Source organism: Semicossyphus pulcher, unplaced genomic scaffold (genome assembly GCF_022749685.1).
Source record: "Semicossyphus pulcher isolate SPU_LCO1_2020_fin unplaced genomic scaffold, fSemPul1.0.p SCAF_14, whole genome shotgun sequence".
Taxonomy (NCBI): Eukaryota; Metazoa; Chordata; class Actinopteri; order Labriformes; family Labridae; genus Semicossyphus; species Semicossyphus pulcher.
The window spans coordinates 2386981-2410102 of NW_027211648.1; the positions used below are offsets into that span (position 1 = coordinate 2386981).

General features: G+C 39.3%; 2 protein-coding genes across 3 annotated transcripts; both read left to right on the top strand.

Annotated features, from left to right (window-relative positions):
* Positions 1 to 55: 55 nt before the first annotated feature.
* On the top strand, positions 56 to 7433 carry synj2bp (synaptojanin 2 binding protein). Of its 2 annotated transcripts, XM_069662422.1 has the most exons (5): positions 56 to 170; positions 741 to 877; positions 2144 to 2239; positions 3402 to 3444; positions 4172 to 7433. In XM_069662422.1, exons 1-5 carry the CDS (start codon positions 107 to 109, stop codon positions 4300 to 4302), a joined length of 471 nt encoding a protein of 156 aa, XP_069518523.1. In that variant the 5' UTR covers positions 56 to 106; the 3' UTR covers positions 4303 to 7433. The 2 variants fall into 2 exon arrangements, with proteins under 2 accessions (XP_069518523.1, XP_069518524.1); XM_069662423.1 differs by lacking the exon at positions 3402 to 3444.
* A 1679-nt stretch (positions 7434 to 9112) lies between these two features.
* LOC138591742 (deubiquitinase DESI2) lies at positions 9113 to 22749 on the top strand. Its single transcript, XM_069662421.1, has 5 exons — positions 9113 to 9414; positions 15085 to 15157; positions 17542 to 17635; positions 17742 to 17883; positions 19509 to 22749. Exons 1-5 carry the CDS (start codon positions 9376 to 9378, stop codon positions 19746 to 19748), a joined length of 588 nt encoding a protein of 195 aa, XP_069518522.1. The 5' UTR covers positions 9113 to 9375; the 3' UTR covers positions 19749 to 22749.
* The last annotated feature ends 373 nt before the right edge of the window (positions 22750 to 23122 follow it).

Below are 23122 nucleotides of genomic sequence, written 5' to 3' on the forward strand. Positions count from 1 at the left end.
AGCAAATCGAAACTCCTCAATGAGTTCACCTTCAGTTAAATAGTTCCCCCCCCCCCCCTTGTCTCTCTTTCGAAGACTTATTTTAACGTACGGGTGTGTTGACAAAATGAATGGCTCCCTGCACTCATCGCCGAACGTGGTGGACATAAAACTGAAGCGAGGACCTGCAGGTAAAACGACTGGACAACTGGACCGACAGCTAGCTAATTAGCACTACTTGCTAGCAAGCTACGTAGCAGCAAGAATCAACGCTGTCAACGCTAGTGTGTATCCTGAAGCTAATGGCTAATTTGCGAGTCAAAACTAGATAAACCTCACTCCAGCATGTGTTGTTGTGTAGAAGCAGAGGGATTTGTGTTGAGGAAGGTTTTTGAGTGTTAACAAGTCACTATGATTAAGAAAAACAACTTTGTTTGCACTTTTTTAGTTACGGTTATAATCTTTAAAAGTAACGGCCTGTCAGACTGAGACAGTTTTTCCATTGAAGCTAGTCTCTGCAGTCAGAATAGTATTTTTTATCTTCACGAGAAAGAATTTTGAGGTTTACTTCAGTTATGTAACATTTTATGATGTGTAGCAGTAGGTTGCAGTGTTGGAATGATTCATCTTGTACTTTGATCTATTGAGATAAACGTTATGAGTGGATGGAGCTTCTGCACCCTGGTTTAACAAATGTGCATATTGAATTTTTACTCAAAAACTCCTATCTCATGCCGCTGTTTTTTTTTTCTCATTTAAAGGCTTGGGATTCAATATAGTTGGGGGCGTGGACCAGCAGTACGTGGTGAATGACAGTGGCATATATGTGTCCAAAATTAAAGAAGATGGAGCTGCAGCTTTGGATGGAAAACTTCAGGAGGGGGACAAGATCTTAGCGGTAATAAATGTTTGCTTTTATCAAGGGTGTTTGATAAAGAGAAGGGTATATTCTAAATGTATTTACATTTAACTGCTTTCATACTATGTATATGTTTTAAAATCACAATATTTTTCAGGGGTTTTGAATCTGTACAGCATACAACACCCCCACAATCAGGATCTGGTTTATTACAAAGCAGGTTTACAATAGGGATGCACGATATTGTCAGCACGTTTTCGGTATCTGTAGATTATGGCTTGAAAATGACGTATGAGCATCGGCAGATGTCATTTTTCTGCTGATATTTTCTGCAGATAAAACAACGCTTTTAGTTATGCCAAAATGCTCAATGATTGCCTTAAAAAGCTTGCCCTAGAAGATTGCAAGATGTCTGCGGTATCACAGTTTTCAAAGCTTCTTGAAACAGACGGCAGGGTTGCTATTTGCAATGGTTGCTCAGCATCGGTCATGTAAGGAGGTGAAATGCCAATAAATATGGCATTTTGTACATAACCTAAGTTTAAGAATTATTTTAAAAGCACTGTATTGTTTTAATTCTGCATCTGCCAGCGGGCCACTACAATGAGAGTAGGCATGATATCAATTCCACTACAGGGGAGACTTGATGTTCTCTGCAATTAGGTTAAAAAAAAACATGTGCCTCATATATTGGTATCGAAATCGGCAATCGGCTAAAAGGGTTTGTTCTGGTGCATAGCTGTAGACATAGTAGGAGAATGAATCCTTAGACCCCTCATTCATCAAGGGAAAAAAAACCCTAAAGAAGACACAGGGAACAAAGAGAAGAAACCAGCAGAGGAGGCTTCCATCTCACAAAATCCCCTATGTCAAGGCTGTATATACATATATACACATATATATATATATATATATATATGTATATATGTATATATATATATGTATATATGTATATATGTCGACTTTTGACAATTGAATAATTAATAAGTCGTTTTTTCAATAAAAAATATTAACAATTCCCTTGTTTCAGGCTCTCAGTTGTGAGCATTTTGAACTTTTCTTAGCATTTAAGAAAAAAAAAAAATATATATATATTTTGGCTTTGCAGTTCTGGTTCCAACAACAAATAACATTACATCACCTTGGGCCTTTGAAAGTTATTATATATTAATGTGTGCCTGTTATCAGGAAAATAGTCAGCTGATTAATCAAAAGTGAAACTGGTGAGTCACTGCAGCCTTGACTGGAGTTCAGTCCTAAAGGTGGTGATTGCTGAAATATCTCCTCCTCGTTGTTTTTGTGTAGATAAATGGAGTTCAGCTGGAGGATCAGACACATAAAGCTGTGGTGGAGCTGTTCAGGACAGCGGGGGAGGACGTGGAGCTCCGTGTTCTGAAAAAGGTGTGAGTCCTGGGGCCTTAAAATTCCTCTTGTTCTCATGTTTGAGTGCTTTGTTGTTGTTGTCCTTTTTATTTTGACAGCAGAATATTTTGAAACTTGTGATACACTTTTATTTTCCACCAGACATGAAAATTGTTGTTAACCATCAAAGTATAAATCCCAATATAGTGATTTCCGACATGACAAAACGATTACACGTATTGTTGGTTGTCAAACGCCTCTCGTCGTGCCTCCCACATTTTTCAGTCTTTATTTCTACCCTGACTGTAAACAAGCTGAAGATGAAATCATTTCGTGGAGATCAATTTAGCATTTTCTGCATTTCTTCAGTGCTTCGCAAAAAAAAGATTTTAGTCTGATTTCACAAAAGCACATTTTTATTATTCTTCTAATAAGAGGAAAACCCGGTGGAAATCCCACAGAAGTCATTAAGTGTGTACACTAATAACACTGCCTTACTAGAAATAAGCCAAATAATTCTAAATTAGTGGAGTTGTCTTATATTGAGCAAAGAAATCTGCCAATGTGCTAAGCCAATTTAGCTTGGCTAAAATTCTTAAAACTAGTATAAAAGTCTGACGACTATGGGTCTAAAAACTAGACAAAAATGCCAAAATATAAGAAAAAACTTAAGATAGACTTACTTAAAATGAGAAGTTTGGTCTCTTAAGTGAGCTGACTTTAAGAATGTATGACTTAATTTAAGATTAATTATTAGTTGCGCAAGTGGTGTTATTCTTAAAACAAGGAAACCAATCTTGTTCCTCTGCTGGGATAGTATGCAGACCGTTGTTGCGGCTTGTTACTGGTTACATCTGGCTCTAAGTGAGCTGGAATATCTTATGAAGACAATCAGATACATTTTCTAATGCAAAACATGTTTGACAAGATCGAAAAATAAGACTTTTTGCAGTGAAAGAACTGACACAGACAGAAATAGACATAACAGCTCAGAACAAGGACAAAGACAAAGCTACATAAGTTAAGGTGAAGAACAGACAGGGCTGTAAACAAGTATTTAAATACCAATAAAAGCACAATAGACCCACAACTTCACTAGCTATGTGTAAGTCAGGTGTTTCTGTAAGTTGTAAACGGTGAACTATGTCCCACTAGTGATTAGAGGTAATGTCAGGGCAACATCCTGCTCCTCTTTCTCCAGCTGACAGCAACATTTCCTGATATTTGTTCACAGCCGCCACACGGTGAGCAAATACATAATTCATCTCCAAAACTTGGGGGGTTCATTTCTTATTGTCTGAATGACTAATGTGTGCTACGATTCTGCACGTTAGAAAGTACCATGGGACTTTAAGCTCTGCCTTCAATTTTAATGAAACTGTCTAAAAGGTAATAATTCTACTTCCTGTTTATTATTGAGCTTGCTGTGGGTGGTGGGGCTGTACTAAAGGCCTTTTAATGTTATAGTTTTTGCTCCTTTCATGTTTGCAAGTTTGGTGGAAGACTTTAAAGGCTTATTTAAACAAGTAATGCGCCACACCTCTCTCAATGTCAGCAGGTTTTTCTGCAAGTGTCAGAGCAAGTATCAACACTATAGATGAGATCAGGCAACCCTTAAATTGTTAAATCATCAATCAAACTTTATTTAACATGCGTAGTTATCATGCAGCATGTTCTCAATTCACTTTACAAATACACAAATTATTGCTAATGAGCCATTCCAATACAAAATATCATACTACATTTGATATGTTTAAAGTTGATTTATTTTGTAGTACTGACATGAAATCTAACCTGCTTTTGAGACTAAGAGTTCATACATTATTCTTTTATATTGATTCTACGAAGATTTATTTAAACATAAAGCGTAACTAACACCAGAATGTAATCCAAGCATGTGCATGTCTACGTCATAACCCCCTCCAGTGCAGCTTTAGTGTTAACACTCATTTTTGTATCTGTGTCTTGCAGTTGTCCCGTCACATGAACGGACCCACAGGCTCACGGCCCGAGCACGAAACTTCGGTGTCTCCTCTGGGAATACTCACTGCTTTAGCGGGAGCTGCAGCACTCGTTGCATTCATTTACATGCGGCACCTTAGGAAGCACTTTTAACCGAGCTGACATCTGTTTATTATTTTTAAGATCAACAACTTTGCTAGAGGCCAAAGAGGTGAAAGAGGGAACAAACTCAAAACAGTAGACGTTATTTTTATTTTTATTTTTTTGATTAGTTGGTGTTTGTGTCACTGATGAGTTCCTCCATGTTCAGGTGATTAATGGTAGCGTCTTGACACCCAAAAATCCTATGCAAGAACATGCTCTCTTACCACAGAGAGGCCTTTGTTGCAGGTTACTTTGTGATTGTAAGGAGATGAATGTACACAAGACATTCCTGCTGCTGCGCTGAGCTCAGGCAGAAACAGAACGCAGGAGTCGTATGCGGTTAAAATAATAAAAATATATCCGTGGGTCCGATCTCAGTTTGTCGGAGCTTAAAATTAAAGTCACCTTTTGCTCGGCTGCACAGAATCACGTGAGGTGTTGCATCGTGCAGTGAATGAGATAGATCGTGTAACTGACTTTTTAGAGTGCCTTATCAAATAATGGTGGTGTTCATGATCCAAAATGAAAATCAAGCCGCCAAGTACATTATTACGTTGAAGTGAAGGATGTTTCTGCTGATAATCTATATTTTCTTCGTCAACAAATCAAACCAACATGTTTGTCTGTCTCTTAGGGATGCAGGATTTATCTGTAGGCCAGTAGATTATCTGCAGATCAGTTATACCGTTCTATATCCGTTTTCAAACAAACACTTCCTGTTGAAGAACTGTTTTAACACCGTACTGCAGAAAAAAGTCCATAAGAAAAAAAGCTGCCTGCTAATTAGTCCTGTAGCACATGCTCTGACTTTTTTGTTAACAATACTGCAGCAAGAAGGAGCAACTTTTTACAGTTTCAGAGGAGGACAAACATATTCTGCAAGGATTTAGGGAGATATGGAATATTAAATTATCTGTCTTTGCTAACTTCATCTTTGACTATCTCACCCTAGGGTGTGCACAAACTCCAGGCTATGAATGTCAAATTATTTCTTAGTTTAACAATATCCATATTGTGCATCCCTGCTGTCTCTATATACTGTTTCCCTCAGCCACAAGCTCTTTGTCAATCACGCATGTCTTTAGAAACACGTCATAAATAAGAAGTTTAGTTTAAAAAAGTGCTCCAAAGGCTCCTACAACAGCTGTACTGTAGTTTCATCAAGTCATAGTTTTTTGGGTCTAGTTTTGGCTGCGGATTAATACACATTTGGTGCTCTGTTGAGTATTTTGGGCAGCAGGAAGGTGTTTTTGGGATTGAGTCTAAATGAACTACAGTTCCCATAATGAAGTGTAGTTTTAGGCGGGAGGAATGCACTTGATGAGACAGTACTTGTTGGTAAAAACCGATTCATCTGTTTGTCTTTTGATTGGATTTGTTGACAGTTTGAAAACTATAGATTATCACCAGACTCATCCCCTTTAACAGCCAGTGTGTGAGAAATAGAGACTCTGTTATAGTCCAAGGTATGTTTTATTAAGTTTATATTCACTTCAAATAAGAATTGTTTTGTTTTTGTAACCCTAGCATGAATTCTTTATATCAACAGAGAGAGTGGGTCCTCCAAGTCTGCAATGTAGCAAAGTCATGTTTCTACAGTAGCCCAGAAAGTTCAAACTTAATTCTAACTCTAGAGAGGAACTGCAGCTTCTTTTTAGGAGTTTTGGCCATCGTACTTTCTGCTTATGTGTGCTCAGACTGAAATGGAAGCAGTACATTAAATCCTGTCATGTCTGCTAGTTGAATTTCCCAGATTCAAACCAGTTGTTCAATTGTTGCTGTGTTGTAAATCGCTGAGTTTCTCCTGACATCTTGAGTTTGCAAGGCCAAACTCCATTCAAAAACAAGCGTTTTAAAAGTTGTTTGCTCGTCGTCCTGCAGACAGACCTGACAAAGCAGAAACTCCTCTTACTGCATTTTAATCGCAGCAGAATCTCTTTATTTTGGGTTCATAGCACTGCAGTAAGCCAGGTGCTAGATTCAGAGAAAGTGCCACTAACAGGAAACAGATTGACAGATCGATTGAGTTGGTGTCCATCAGAGAAATCCTGATACTGACTCTAGCTAACAGCTCATCAAACTGGGCACTGGTCAGTCTAAAGTAGCTGGAAGCAGCAGGAAAGTTCATCCAGACAGTTCCTGGAAAAGAAGGGGAAATTTACAGAGCTATGTGTGCTTCGGATCTGACCTTGTGAACTCAGACACGACTGTGTTTGGTTTTTTAACGTATCTGGAAGCAGGAATATTCACTAGTTGTGTCTAACCGATGTGAATAAACTCAAGGTGAAATTTCACTTTACTTTCGGTCTGAAGACAGCTTTATATGGGTGGAAGGGAAGGTCGAGAGGTGCGGTTATCAGTTGGTTGCAATCTGAAACCTCACCACTAGATGGCACTAACTCCTACACACTGCTCCTTTAAAGCAAAATACGAGTATCACAAATGAGATTCATTTTGAGTAGTTTATCATAAAATGTCTATTATAAATGTTGGCTCAGGTGGAACTATTAAATCAATATAATACAAACAAATCATTCCTTAAAGATAGATCATCTTGTGAGCAGCTAATTTCTTAATGTTCAGTCATGGCTGAAGATGCTGTCATGTTTGAGCTGAGCGTTGCAGCCATTTTTTAAACATTCCCTGAGCGCTTGTTATCACATCGCACCTTCTGCTGACTGATTTGTCTCACAGGGTGAATATCAATATAAGAGTGTGTTGTGATAGAGGACACGAGTCATTCTTGGTGTGAAGGATTTATACTGAAAAGCAGCTTGAGCTAGTTCACTTTAAAGAGGATGAGTTGCTGTAAACATCTTTAAATGTTTGTTTTTGCACTAGCCACAATCTTGGAACTCCTCCAGTAACGGCCTTGGAGCAGGTGAATAAGTGATTATGTGTGTGCCGGGTGTATTTATTCACATGTGTCAGTCTGCAGAGCTTCTATCATGCAGTCGTCTGTGACTGTACGTGACTCTTGTTGTCTGTAAATACATTTCATGTCACTCTGCTGAGTGGGAATGTCAATGCAGTGCAGTTTGCCAGAAAAAGTCGATCAGAAGCACTAATAAATTATGCAAATACTGTGTTTTACATCCAAACACCTACTGTATTAAAATTCATGTTGAATTCACCAGGTTTGGGCTTTTTCATCTTTTTTTTTTGTTATTAAAGGTAAGACTTAAGTTAATACATCAAGTAAAAGTACTTTGTTTGTAGGTAAGAGTTATAATAAACCATAGCAACATCATAAAGTTATTAAGTTTTTTTAGGAGTTGTGACTAAATTACAAGTCTAGACTGAGGATTTAAATCAAATTTATGAAACAGTAAATAAGAACTAACAAGCCACAATACACGATATTTTAATTTTATATATGATATATGATTTTCTAATCAGTTTAAAAGGTGTTAAATCACAATTATATTACATTTAAATCAATTATTTATTTAAATAGTTTAATTTAAAATGATTAGATAGACTTCAAGCCTTTACACTACTTACTAAAATGAATATATATATATATATATATATTTACTGAATATTTTTGTTATCAATGCCTACATTTAGATTTACAAATAATATTAGGTATTAAGTTTAAAATTATCTTAACTTTTCACAAAAATGTTAAAAAGTTTGTGCTTTGTCAAAATTTGTACTCACTAAATCTATATTTACGAGATAATTAATATGTCATTCAACAATTTTCACAGTGTTAAAATGGCACTGACTTTACTTCTCACATTTATTTTTAAACATCTCAATGACTGATTTCGAACCAACTTTATTTCTGTAAAGTCAGCAGGCAGTAGCATCACACCCGATCACGCCGTCATATTATCTTCAAAATAAAAGCAGACACTTCCTGAATTTACAAAAAAAGATTTTGCATTTCCGGAACATAGGGAATCATTGGCTACCGTGTGCATAATGCTAAATATTATTAGCATACTAAACATATAACTTACACAACCATAATGGAACGACTTAAATGAATCACAAGCCAAAATATTTAAGCTTATTTGTAAGCTAATTCGGGGGGGAGTGAATGTAATTGTTGAATGGGTCGTAACGTTTTTTAACGGTCGATTTGGGTGGCTAAAACAACATAAAGCAATTTTATGAAATGCCCTTATTAACTGCAGTTAAAGTAAACAAAACAAAACGTATTTATTCATATATTTATTTTTTATAAAATTAATACACCCACCAGCAGCTCGGGCTCTCATCAGCTGTTGGAGGATGTTCCCTCGGAGGCAGAAATGATGTAATCAAACCGGAGAGAGACGGGAAGAGAGAGAGCGAGAGAGAGAGAGAGAGAGGGAGAGAGAGCAGACTCACGATACATCTCGGTTCCCTCTGAAATACTACTTTTCTCAAAAGAAACATTTTCAACGAGCATTTTTTCGGAGGTTACTGTCCGGTTCCTTGCTCTTGGAGGAGTCATGTCGCGGAGCTTTTTGCTCTCCCGAAGAAGAGGAGGATGCTGGATGCGGGCCAGCAGTAGGAGCAGCACCGGCCGGGGATGCTGCTACTGCTGCTGCTACTGGTGACTCCCCCCCTCTCACCTCTACCATCAACTGTAATTATCCACCATGGCTCAGGATTCCTCTCCCACTGCTGCTCCAACATCCTCCGGGTGAAAATGGCCCCGCACTCCTCCTCCAGCGGCCCGCCTTTGCGCCTGTAATGAACGGAGGGCTCCTGCTTCAGATTCCCACACTTGCAGGCCTCTTTATGTCTGCTGTGGATCATGTTATCACCTCTAAAGCATCTGATGTGACATTTTGAGCTGTTGTTGTTGCTTTTCTTTCCTCTAGCATCGCTCACAACAGATATTTTTGGAACCTGGGGGTAAAAGATGCTGCGCCTCGCTCTGCCCTGCTGGGATCCGAGTTTTCCGGATCTCACTTTAGATAACTAAGCTTCGGTGTCTTTAGGGATATTTTTTCCTGGTTTTACTCACCCTGCGGGGGGAGGAGATAGCCACTTCAGAGGGGTGTGGAGCTCCTGACAACCAGAAAACGTGGAGGGTGGGGACGTTTTCCTTTCCTGCTCAGGTTTAAACCATGGCCAATGAACCTGTCATCCTTAACGTGTATGATATGGTAAGGAATCCATCTCCAACCAAACTACACTTACTTTTTGGGCACTTTCAGGCGTTTGCAATCACAAACCAACAGAGGAAAAACACCTGTTCTACATGTGCTCTTCACAGCTATTTTAATGTTGGAGAGCGTCCGGTTGGACTCAACATCACATGAAAAACAAACAGTGTTGTGCCTGCAGCAGTTATGAATCCACTCCTCTGTGTAAACCCTCCAAATTTTAAAAAGACTTGATTTTACTCCAATAATTCATTGTTTTTAAACCGACGGTGCTAAATTGGTAGATTTTTTATGGAATTTGGTGAGCACAGTAGTACCGATCTTCAAACCTTGAAGAATAACCTGGGTGGTGTGTATAGCTGCTTGGTATATGTGGCCTCATATTGTTGGCTAGACATTGTAATGTGCAGCCAAATTATGCTATGGTAAAGGCTACATCTCCAACCAAACTACACCTACTTTTTCTGCAGTTTTAGTTTTTGTTTCCGGCTCCTGGCAGGGGCGTTTGTAATCAGAAACCAAGAGAGGAAGTGTTTGTTACACTAGAAATAGGCAGGCCTGCCACACACCTGTTTTACATGTGCACTGTACAGCTATTTTAAAGTTGTGAAGAGTCAAGTTTTACTTAAATATACATGAAAACACTTGGTGATGTGTAAGTCTTTTATACAAATTCATCCTTATTCTTCAATGTGAGCAACTGTCTATTTTGCCACTTCAACTCTAGTTGTGTGCACTTGAAAAACTGACTGATTGTTAAATGAATAAAATTTCCTATGGAATTTGGTGCACAGTAACACCCATCTACAAAGCTGAAAAAGAGCCTGGGTGGTATGTACAGTATAGCTGCTTGGTATATGTGGCCTTATCTGGTTGGCTAGACATTGTTTTGTGCAGCCAAATTTTGATATGGTAAAGGCTCCGTCTCAAACCAAATGTATTTTTTAGTCACCTTTTTTTCGTTCTTTTTCGTTGTGAAGAGTCATGTTTGACTCAAATATACATTTAAAACGTTCAGTGATGTGCCTGCAGCAAAAGTGTTTTTATCTGAATTCACTGTTATTTTCCACTGTTAGCAATTATTGAGTTTGCTACTTCAACTCTACTTGTGTAAGACTCTTGAACCCTGAAAGGTTGTTAAATGCATCAAATGTCGTATGGAATTTGGTGAGAACAGTAACACCCATCCTCAAAGGCTCAAGAAGAGCCTGGGTGGTATACAGCTGCCCAGTATACTGCATGTGGTCTTATCAAGTTGGCACACACATCCATTATGTTGTGAAGCCAAATTCTGGTTTATCTACTAATTCTGCAACTTGCACAAAAGAAGAAAGTAGAGAAGTAGTGTAAGAAAGTATATTAAAAAGTATCATCATCTTTCAACCCCAAGCCAAACAAGATCTCCCATCAGCCCTCTGACCTCTGTCACTCTGCCCACTGCTCACATGATGCACACACATGCAAAAAACACACACATCTTAACACACACACATCAGTTAAGGACAAATGTCTTCATTCATTCATGTGCCCACTGTCTGGGCCTCACACACTGTAGTACTGCTGAACAGTGTGAATGTTATACCACATGTTGCTGTCAATCCACAGAATTTCTCATTTTACTGCAAAACATTTATAACTCTGTTGGATTTAGCAACACTGTTAATTTTATACTTTAAAAAGATAAGGACGTAGGACATGGATATGATAAAACTCTTATGGAAAGTAGATTCGGATACAATCAACTTAAGCAAATATACTAATTCAAAAAGTGCTATAAAGATAACTTTAGGAAATGATTGTCTTTGCTCATTTTAGGTCAAGTGTCCTCATCTTTTAGCTTTTCCAGGAACAAGCATAAAAAGTATAATTTTGCACTGAAACACAAAGCTTGGTGCAGTTTTCAGACTCTTAGCACTCTTGGTGTCTTCACGTCTTCTCAAGGATGAAGGCCTCAGCAGGGCCACATGTGACAGCTGCTCAAACAGCTGACTTAATCCCAGCGTGGCTCTGCTGTGCTGGGATTTATCAGGTCACACAGCGGCTGCCGAAGAGAGAGAAAGTGATCATGAGGGTGCGCAGACAGTCAGAATCTGCTTTAAATACTGTAGCTGAGAATTAAATACAAGAGGAGAAGGCAGAGAGTGAATCATGGGAGGAGGGATGATGAGGAATCGATCATCTTCAATGTGAAATCAATGTGACCGTCAGATGAGTGCAGTGCTGCAGGATGGGTCTGCAGATGGCGCGGAGCGTGGAAGAAACATGATTTTACAAAAACAAGAGAGCTGAAGCACATTATCATACAGGTGTGGTTTATACCAGGAAGATAGGGACTGAAAAAGCTTCATGACGGCCATTTTACTTTGACATCACAGTCAGGCATGGCTCTTTGTTACAGGTTGTGAATCGTTTAAACAATCTCGTAGACGTCTGATAATTCGTTATCATTTCTCCGCTTCCCGGCTGATCAGCAATTCAGGAGACAATGGATAGCTAAAAGGGAGCAGGGGGACCATATTTCAAATCAAAACTAAATATTTGATACATAAAGCTAAGTAACAACAGCTAATGTTAGCATTCAACAACTTCCTAGCTAACCTTACTGTTTGACAGTGATACAGTATACAAAAACATGTAAATCCCTAGCGGTCAGTAATCATAGCTAGCTTACTTAGCTTTGGGTACCTAATGGGACTGTAGGTGCCCTAAGCTAAGTGAGAATAGCTAATGTTAGCATTCCTCCTATTCCTAGCTAATACTGCCATGAGCTAGCTACTGTCTTTCCCAGCATGCAGTAATGTTAGCTGGCTTATGATAATGTTAGCGCGGAAATGTTTGAATGATAACATTAGCTATTGTTACTTGGTTTTAGGTACCTAAAAGGTTGTCAAATATGCTGCTGTGATAACCTATTAGTTACCAAAAACTGAATAACAACAGCTAATGTTAGCATTTAACCACGTTCTAGCTAACATTACTGTTTTATAGCAATATAAGAATAGTGTAAATTCCTGGCAGACGGTAATCTTAGCTCATGTATGGTAATGTTAGCTCTGAAAAGGCTGAATGCTAACATCAGTTCTTTTTACTTAGCTTTGGGTACATAATGGGTTATCACATAGGCTGTTGTGATCCATTAGGTACTGAAAACTGAGCAGCTAATGCAAATGTTTAACGACGTCCTAGCTAATGTTACTGTTTGATATTATATAAGTGTAAATTCCTAGCATGCAGGGATCTTAGCTGGTAAAGTTAACTCGAAATTGGTTGAATGTTAATATTAGCTTTTGATACTTAGTTTTAGGTTACTAATGGGTTACCACATTTGCTGTCTTGATAACCCATTAGATACTGAAAACCGAGTAACAACAGCTAATGTTAGCGTTTAACCACATCCTAGCTAACATTACTGTTTGATAGCAATACACGATATAGGAACAATGTAAATTCCTGACAGACGGTAATCGTAGCTAGCTTATGGTAAAGTTAGCTCAGAATAGGTTAAATGCATAACCCATTATGTACCGAAAGATGAGGAACAGCAGCTAATGTTAGCATTCAACCTCTTCCTAGCTAGCCTTACTGATTCATACAGAAAAGATTGCTGTGTGCTAAGAATTTACGCCTTTCCTACATAGCTTATCACTATCAAACAGTAATATTAGCTTGCAGTGTTTGAATGGTAACATTAGCTGTTGTCTAACAGTAGCTAATGATGAATCAATTGTGTTTTTCTAACTGGAAATTTCCATTGTCTTCTCAGTTTCTCATCAATCAAGGAGTGTCAAAATGCAAAAAAGCAGAGTGTAAAGAGGGCTAACCGTCACTGCAGAAACATGAGAAGATTGTTGACACAAAGTAAAATCATGGATGTGCTTTAATTGTATCACTTTGAGCCCGGAAATGTGTTCTATTATTAATAGCGGACAGCTGGGGCAGTGGGGATTGCTCTTAGCATGTTTCCTCAGGGGTGTCTAAGGCAGAGGGAGCGTCTGTGGGGGAGAGAGAGAGGGGAAAAACAGGATCGTTGCTTATGTGTGAGTTTATGTGGAGTATTGGTTGTGTATCTGTTATATCTGTGACTTCCTGTGGCGCTCTGTGCTGCTCCTCGGTGGTCTCAGTCTAGCGCTGAAGGTGCTCTGGTAGGACTCCAGTGCGGCGTGCAGGGGGTGAGCGGTGATGCTGAGGAAACTCCTCAGTATCACCGCTCACCCCCTGCACGCCGTGCACCCCTCAGACACTTCCACCAGAGACTCTAGTTCCTCTCCCAGGACAGAGCCAGCCTTCCTGATGAGCTTACTGAGTCTGTTAGCGTCCTGTGTCTTCAGTCTGCGGCCCCAGCACACTACTGTGTAGAAGATGACGCTGGCCACCACCGAGTGATAGAACATCTGCAGCATGTTCTGCAAACATTGAAAGGTCTGAGTCCCCTGAGGAAATACAGGCGGCTCTGACCTTTCTTGTAAACCGCATCTGTGTTTTTAGTCCAGTCCGGTTTATTGTCTACGAGGACGCCCAGGCACTTGTACGCATTCACAATGTCCACCTCTGCTCCGTTGATGGTGACTGTATTTGGACTGGTCCTTTGTCTCCTAAAGTTATTTTACATGTAATCTAGTTGTTTTACAAACAACACAACTAAGTATTGCGAAACACACTTTATTTATGTCATAACTCGTCATATTATTAGCAAGAGCGTAGCTTAAATTATAAACTAGAAACAGAAGAAAAAAGCTTGCTTGTCAAATTGATGCTCAGAAATATGCATATGAAAAGTCTAAATGTCACTTATCATGACTTTATAACAATTTTTTAAGCTATACAAACTTCAATTACGGAGGTTACGGACCAGACTATTTCCTGGCCTGGAGCAGTGACTCCAGAAAGACAAACAACATATTAACTAGAAATCTTTAAACCTGATTTATACTTCTATACTTCCTGGTATCTATGCTGAGGTAGTCGCCGACCATAAACTGCACCTTCCCAGAATAGTAACTACACATTGTTGCGGCGCAGACAAACTACAAAGGACAGAGTGCTCGATGCTAGTTTGTCGCTAGCCTGTTGACTTCCACATGAAGCTAAAACTTTATCTGCAATTTAAGTGTGTATATAAGCATGTTGTGTGTGCATTATCTTCTGCGTTGGAGTAATTTTAGTTAAAGTAACTTTAAACCTCGCCATAGTTTAAAGTACAGTACTCAACGCACTAGGGTAGCATAGCATAGCAGCACAGACTAACTAGTATAAATGCGAATAGTAGCATAAGCTCTGCTCATGGGTTGGTGCTGCGTAGATTGGACAGAGCCAGGCTAGTTGTTTTCCCCCATATACAGTCTTTATGCTAAGCTAAGCTAACCAGCTGCTGCATGTACTTTAATATGTACCATGTTACTATTTCTTTAGCTGAGTTCTTTAGCAAAATTAATGTGGTACCCATATATCAAATATTTAGCTATCAGCATCTTTCCTGTGAAGTATATCTGAGTACCTTCTGCAAAATGATGAATGTTTAAGTCTACAATATCATATTTTTTCTGTAGAGCCTCTGCATTGTTTTCTTTTTCTGTTGCTACACAAAATAACTCCTCATATTGATCCTCTTCTCTCTCTCTCTCTCCCTCTCCCTCTCTCTCTCTCTCTCTCTCTCTCTCTCTCTCTCTGCAGTACTGGATAAATGAATACACATCCAATCTGGGTATTGGAGTCTTCCACTCAGGCATTGAGATTTATGGCAGAGGTAAGACCCTCTCCTTCCTTTTATTTTATGTCTTTGAAATCCTGTTTCAGTTTGTCGGAGCAGATTCACGGCTTCAGGCCACACTCGGACTTGTGAGTGCTTCTCCGTCTGACCGTGAGGTTTGTGTGAGGCTGCTTTCACGGACAGATGAAGTCTGTTTTCGAAAGTGGAATTTTGTTCCTAATAGCATGACCCCGTTTCTCTGGGTTGAGTCACCACTGCATCACTGTGTATTGTGTGTGTGTGTGTGTGTGGTTTGAAAGACGAGAGGCAGAAACCAGCGTGAAACTAGATCACTGGGAATGAAATATTGGCTCTGTGCTCTGTGAAATATAATGACAGTAAGGTTCCAGGATATCACTGATTTCTAAGGAATTTCAGCGCATTATTTCTGCTTGCAGCATATTTTTGCATAATGACCTCATGACTTGAATCGTGTTGAATATACTGTCAAATAAAAACCTCTAAATCCAAATGTTGTGAGGGCTAAAATGCAAAATAAAAGTCACATCTATGTTGCTTTAACTGAATCTGGCTGCATATTTTTGATAATTTCAAATTATAAGGAGGAACATTTAAAATATGGATTTTATCAAGACACTCTTTAAATCTGGTTTTAATCCTGTAATGTTGTTTTAGAGTAACGACCAGGAATGTTTGAGTTTATCTACCCGATAGTTTAAAATATTTCACCACCAAACAAAAAGCTTGTGCTTATCTCATAACTCAAATAAAAGGGTGAAATGTAATTACTTAATCAAGCACTGTCTTTCAGTGAAACACTGAACACTTCTGCTTCATTATATTTCAAGTTATTGTACTCCACTAGATGTATTTAACAGTTATAGGCGCTAGTTAGCTTGCAGCATATGTTTTTACACAAAATACTTTTAAGTACAATATCCTGATAACAATGTTAAAGAGTAGGATTTTGAATGCAGCAAATTTACATTGTGTTCCTGCTGCTTAGATGACACCTTCCGCTGCACACAGAGCGCAGAGTGATCCTTCAACCGGCATTAAAACAAAAAGTATAACTTCAAGTTTCCTTTAAATCTGTGGTGGACAAAGTATTCAGAACCTCTACATTAAAAAAAACAAGAGCAATGCTGTACACAAAAATACTTAATAACAATTGAACCCAACCCAATCATTTCTACTTTCGGAGTCCCCAACGAGGGCGTAATTATCACCTCCCCCCAAGCCAACTTTATGGCATTCACCCCGCTTCTGGTCAGACAAATCCCTGTCATTCGTAAATTGTTTCAAATAAATTTTATCCTTAAGTCCACTTGAAAACCTTAGATACAACAGATGTAAGTCCCGTCAGAACTTCATTGACACCTGGGCCCCGTTCATAGATTTCCCTCTGACTCGACCTTTTCCTTCCATCCCATAAAAGATCTGTCTCCGCTGAACGTTTTTATTTCCTACTGATAGTTGTGTGGAGATCATGCAAATGTACGTCTGTATTTGCCTAGTAAGTCGAAAATAACTTGACCCCTGTGTCTTCATACAGGTTTGCTTAATATTAACTTTGATGTGTTTTATTATTTCTATTGTATTCACTATTTTATATAATTCCTACATTCCCTTTATATTTATTTATTTATTTGTTATTTATCTTGATGTATTTATTATTTCTTTTCTTAGTTGTCTAGCTTCTCGGGCGTCAGGGGAGGGATTAGCGGGACTGTATTTTTGTGTATATATTTTTGTTTATGTTCTCTGAAAATGAAAACAAACTACAAATAAAGTTTGAAAAAAACAACAACTTAATAACAGATATAATCGTGCATTGGAAATATCAATTACTGTAATTTCGAGTAAATACGTTTTTTGAAGCGTCGTAAGTTTTGATCTTGCAGCACCTGAGAGTGTTCTGCTAATACACATTAAACTATGACTTATTATTGCTGATGCGTTCATGTGTAAGCAGCGTTTTTACAATGTTATCTTGTCAAAGTATGGCTCATCTGAATGATCCATTAGCACTCATTAATCTGCTACAGTTCATCATGTTCTCCGTTTTTCAGATGTTTTGTGTGTATGAAGTTAATTTAAAGCAGTCAATAAAAAGGACATATTTCTGTTCTGAATCGCACAACTGCAGGAGAATTAAAAAGTTGCAGTTCCCTGTATTGCTGAACGAGCTTTGTTTATTTGTTTTTAAAATGTATACATTTAAATGAAATGTAGCGGCTACTTAGCTAGCTCAAGTGTTCATGACTGTTTTCTCTCACACTGCTTTAAATACAGAGCACAGAGGTCTGTAATTAGCCTAATGATCTAAGCAGCGTGTCAATGATTAATTGCCTTCTTTTGTTTAATTACAGTCGTTTAGCGCTTCCACTAACTTGTGTTCTGTATTTTTGTCCTCACAGAATTTGCATACGGGGGTCATCCGTACCCGTTCAGTGGCATCTTTGAGATCAACCCCGGGAACGCCGCTGAACTGGGAGAGACGTTTAAATTCAAGTGGGTGTGCTCCACTTCAGCATGCAGGAGCTACACTGTGATGTGTTTAATGCTAACGCCGGAGATAAGAGCGCTTAGACATCTCTGTTCCTCTGCTTTCACACAGGGAGGCCATTGTTCTGGGCACCACAGACTTCACCGAGGAGGACATAGATAAAATCATGGAGGAGCTTGGCAAAGAGTTCAAAGGAAACGCCTACCATCTAATGCACAAAAACTGCAACCACTTCTCCTCCTCGCTGTCTGAGGTCAGTGTGACTCCTACCTTTACATAATGTTCAGGAACTGTACGATACAGAACAGAGCTGAGTAAGAACTATAAATACATTAGACAAAAACAACCTATTGCCTGAATGTATGTCCACAGAAGTGAAATCCCCTGCACCCGTTTGTCCTCATGAGGAACTTCTCATCCATTAAAAACTGTTGTGTGAAGTCTTCTGTGAAATAGAAAGAAGCTTTAGAAAGTCTGGAAAAATAATCATCTGAATTATTTCAGCTTGGGCTCTGACAAAACATTTGCTGCCTTCAGATGAAACTCCTTATTTCCAAGTTCTGACCTAAGCAGTTGTGGCTTGCCTGGTGAGCGAGTGGATAAAGTACAGGTAGTATCAAATACCCGGGCCTGTGCCAACCCTTTAAAACACCAAATTTAAACAATAAACTAACCAGTCGAGGCAGAAGTAGATTAGACAGAAGTCCTTTGTTCTGGGAGGTAAAATGACTGTTTTTGCCAGTGGAGTTTGGTGACTTTGAAGAGTGATGTAATGGCTGTTTCTTGTTTAAAAAAAGCATCTCCCTCTTTAATAAAAAAGTCTCTCTCTGTAGTGATGCTTCCTGTTACATGGTTGGATAATTCGAGTATCAATCTGAGCAAAAACAAGCACTTCTTGTGGACGTACTTCGTTCACCCCCAAACATTAGGTTGCAGCTGTTACAGTCTGTCTCACAGCTGTTGGCTGAAACGATCTACGGGAGCAATTCCAAAACTTTTGGAATATTTTAGTCATCAAGACCCCAAATATGTTCAGATTTGGCCCAGGTTTAAATACTGTGGGTCAGAATATATATTAACAAAAATCCTTTCTGTGTGGAGTTTGCATGTTCTCCTCGTGCATGCGTGGGTTCCCTCCGGGGTCTCCTGCTTCCTCCCACAGTCCAAAGACATGCTTATAAGGTTAATTGGTGACTCTATATTGCCCATAGGTGTGGGTGTGAGTGCGAAAGGTTGTCTGTCTCTGTGTGTCAGCCCTGTGATTGACTGGCGACCAGTCCAGGGTGTACCCTGCCCTTCTCTCCAGCCCCCCGCGACCCTGAACAGGATAAGCGGTATAGATAATGGATGGATGGATGGCTCTTACATACATAAAATATGTATCCCTATAAGGGCTGCACTTCGGTGCCGTGGTTAGCACTGTCGCCTCAAAGCTACAAGGTTCCTTGTTCAAACGCCGGTTCAGAAGTAGTAGGCCTTTCTGTGTGGAGTCTGCATGTTCTCCCCCTGCATGCGTGGGTTTCCTCCAGGTACTCCGGCTCCTCTCAACAGTCCAAAGACATGCTCGTTAGGTTCATTGGTGACTCTAAATTGCCTGTGAGTGTGAAAGGTTGTCTGTCTCTATGTGTCAGCCCTGTGATTGACTAGCGATCAGTCCCGGTGTAACCCCCCCACTCCACCCTGAACAGGATAAGCGGTAAAGATAATTGATGGATGGATGTATACCTATATGCATTCAAAGTAAATTAAGGGGAAGTTAATACCTCCACAAAACCATCACAGCTACTTTTTGCTACAACTTGCTGTTTTACTCTAGTTGAAGTCAAGGTCTCACATGTAAATAAAAACAACATTTCACATCACACGTTCTCTTCTCAGTTGCTGTGCGGACGGGAAATCCCTCGCTGGGTCAACAGACTGGCATACTTCAGCTCCTGCATCCCCTTCCTGCAGAGCTGCCTACCCAAGGAGTGGTTAACCCCGGCCGCCCTGCAGAGCCACATCAGCCTCGGCCTCCACAAAGAGGAGCAGAACGAGTCGAGCGACGACGACCCATCGTCCCCGACAGGAGCGGCAGCCACCGGCTCGTCCCACAGCTGTCGCCACACGAGGGTGTGAGCTGCCCCTCGTCAATGACCTCTGAACCCTCGTGCCACCTCTGCTTGTGGTTTAGGTGGCATTAGAATTCTTGAACAACCACCTGACCTCATACTGTTTGTCCTCTGGGTGAAGAGGCAGGAAAAGAAGAGTTTCCTCTTCTGAAAAGAGGTGCTGCCAGACCTACTGAGCCTCTTCCTGTCCTTTCTACAGACGACAGGATGACATGGCAAACTTTGACCTGAGCCCTGAAGTGTGGCTCAAACTCGACAACAACAACAACATGTAGATCTGAAGTTTGTAGTCAGTATTAAAACTCTTTTCCATGAACTTTTAAACCTTTGTCAGCCTTGTTCCCTGCCCTGCCTTCAGAGCTGCTTTTAGAATAACTAGATAGACACCTGAGGCGACTTATAGTGACATTACCAGGAAACAGCTCATCTGCTCAATTTCAACAAGTTCTCGTTCAATAACCTCTCTGTGGCCTTCAGTTGTTGACTCTGATATCTTTATGTGGAACTAGTTTATCTTTGGCCATTTTAGAGGGTTAACGGGTCTAAAGAGGAATCGATTGTTCCTCGAGTTCAATCTGAACTCCCAAAATAACTGCATGTTGAAAGAAAATGACAAAAGTAAACTTAGACGCCTCTTTTCTGTTCATATCATCAAGTATTTCTTCTCCTTTTTCCTTTTTTTAAAAACAAATGTCTCACCTGGGACTTGTTTTAAACAGTAAACTGCTGGTTACTGCCCGTGAAACCAGTTCATAGACGGCTGTAAACAATCAAGGGCAAATACTGTTGAATACCTGTGAACATCCTAGAGACACAAACGCAAAGGAAGTCAAGCTGCTACACTGACATCTACTGACTTTGTGACACGGTACAATTTTTGTCTACGCTTTTATATCAAAATGGTCTTTATATTATAACGGTGCGATAGTTTCCATGCTAGGAAATGTACATTAACACCCAGAGAATGTTCTGGGTGATACTGGTCTTTTCACCTTTTTCACCATGAAACCAATTAAGTCCGAGCAGCCATGAGAGAGAAAATCACAATATCCTCCTTTTAATTACAGTCGTCCTTAAAGCAATAGTTTATCATTTTTTGGGGAAAAAACACTGATCTGCTTTCTTGCTCGCAGCTAGATGAGAAGATCCATATAATTTTCATGTCTGTACGATAATTGTGAAGCTACAGCCAGAAGCTGATTAGCTTAGCTTAGCATAGACACTGGAAATAAGGGGAAACAGCTAGCCTGTCTCAGTCCAAAGGGCACAAAATCCAACTTCCAGCACCTTGAACGCTCACAGCCAAAAAAAACAAGTTGGATAATGGTCATTTTAGCTTTACATGACTTAGGGCCCGATCAGACAGAGCATGTTTTAGCAGCTGGGGGTTTCAATCAAACCGCCTGTTAGCTTAGCTTAGCATAAAGACTGGAAACAAAGGAAAACAGCTAGCCCAGCTCTGTCTGAAGGTAGCAAAATTCACCTATTGAAATGTCGTTATTTAGCTTATGATTTCTTGTTTTTGTTTAATCGGTACAAAAGCCAGAGCTCAAAAAAACCAAACGACTATTTAAGGGGTTACAGGTCGGACTATTTCTTGGCTGGGAGCGTTGACTCCAGGAAGTTACTGCTCCTGGTGTTGTTTTTACACACTGTTTGTACAGGTCAAACAAAAGACATGCAATGCTTTACTTTGTGAGCTTTAGAGGTTCTTGTTGGTTGATTTTTCTTTGACAAGTGCAAGGCTCGTTATTTGCCCGTTCCCAGTCTCTATGCTAAGCTAAGCTAAGCAAGAACAATTCACAAATACAAAGTTCATTCTCACGGGATGTTATGAGCAGTCTCAGACCAAAATGTTTATGACAGTCTGGACCTTACAACAAATCAGAGCAATGAAATGTGTGATATGGCAATAGACGTTTGGCAAGATATTATTTACTAGCCGACACAATTTCTACATAATGTTAAGAAATGTCTATTTGTTTGATAAAGACACAATAGCAAGTTCAAATTATTCCCATTAATGGCAGCCATCTTGGTTGTTTATTAACCTTCCTCAACAGTGTTTAAACTCGCCCCATATTAGAAAAACAATTGTGATTGGCCTGACCAGAAGCAGGTCAGATGGAAATCTGTTAGAACAGGAGGGGGACTAGAGCAAATCAAACGTGCTGAGCTAACCTGAATCTTTATATTTACAGGCATGAGAGCAGTATCAGTCTTCTCATCTCACTTTCAACAAAAAGCAATCATCGCTCAATACTTCAAACTATTCCTTTGAGTTCATATGTTTTATTTATTTACACAGTGAACTGAACTGTGACATGTTTACAGATACAAAGCATTTTAATGAGCGTAAACAAACCCTTTTAAGAAGTTCTTCACACTTCTGAGGTTGTGTTTGTTCTATAGAGAAGACCAGATTCTCATAAAGGGAAATATGATGTCATGAAGTTAATTGTAATCACTGTTTTTTCACATGCAGGTTAACCACCCCATTAATGACAACTCCCGTCTGCTTCTTGTGGTTTTCTCATTCTAATAAATGTTGCTTGCTTTTATTTAATGCAAAAGGTCAGTGACCCCAGCCACATGTGATTTGTTTATTTTCCCACCCCTCCTGCTGTGTTGTGTTTAAGGACAGTCCCGTTTTCTCAGGAAGGAATCCATATGACTTGTAATAGCGCCTAACATCTCATCCCTGCTGAACAACTTGATCAATGGGATTGAAAGTGCAAATTTGACTTCTTCTTTGTGTACTTAAATAAGCTAAATTCTTATTTATTTTTGATGTAGTCTTACATTTCATGAAGTGTTCAGGTTTTACTTATATTTTGGGTTGAAAGGGGCTGTACAGTTCCGTGTTACATGCTCAGAAGTCTTTCTACACAACAGACCAGACAGGTATTTTTTTTCTATCGTACTGTGTCAACCTTAACCTTGTATTTACTTTTCCTAACCCAGGATAATTTCAAGAATGATGATATAGTGCTAGAATAAAGAGACAGAATAACAAAGACATGTTGTTGCGTCTTTTGTTGATGCCTAAAATATGGGTCGGAGTGAGATATTTGACGATACTTTGAAACAACATACAATATTTGAGATTTTTTCATGTTTTGGTAATAATATACAATCAGGGATGGTAACCATTGTTACCATCCTTGATTGTATATGGTTGTTTCCATGTCCTATTTTGGCAGCAATATGAGGAAGTTTGTATTTAACTTTTAATCGATAAACCAAAAAGACAGACATTTTGATTTATAGAATAATCATTTCTTGATCCCTAAATGGAAGTAGACAGATTTGCCAATTGGATCAATTATTTCAAGTGTTTATTTTGGCCAATAACTAAAATAAAAAAGAAATATCTACTGA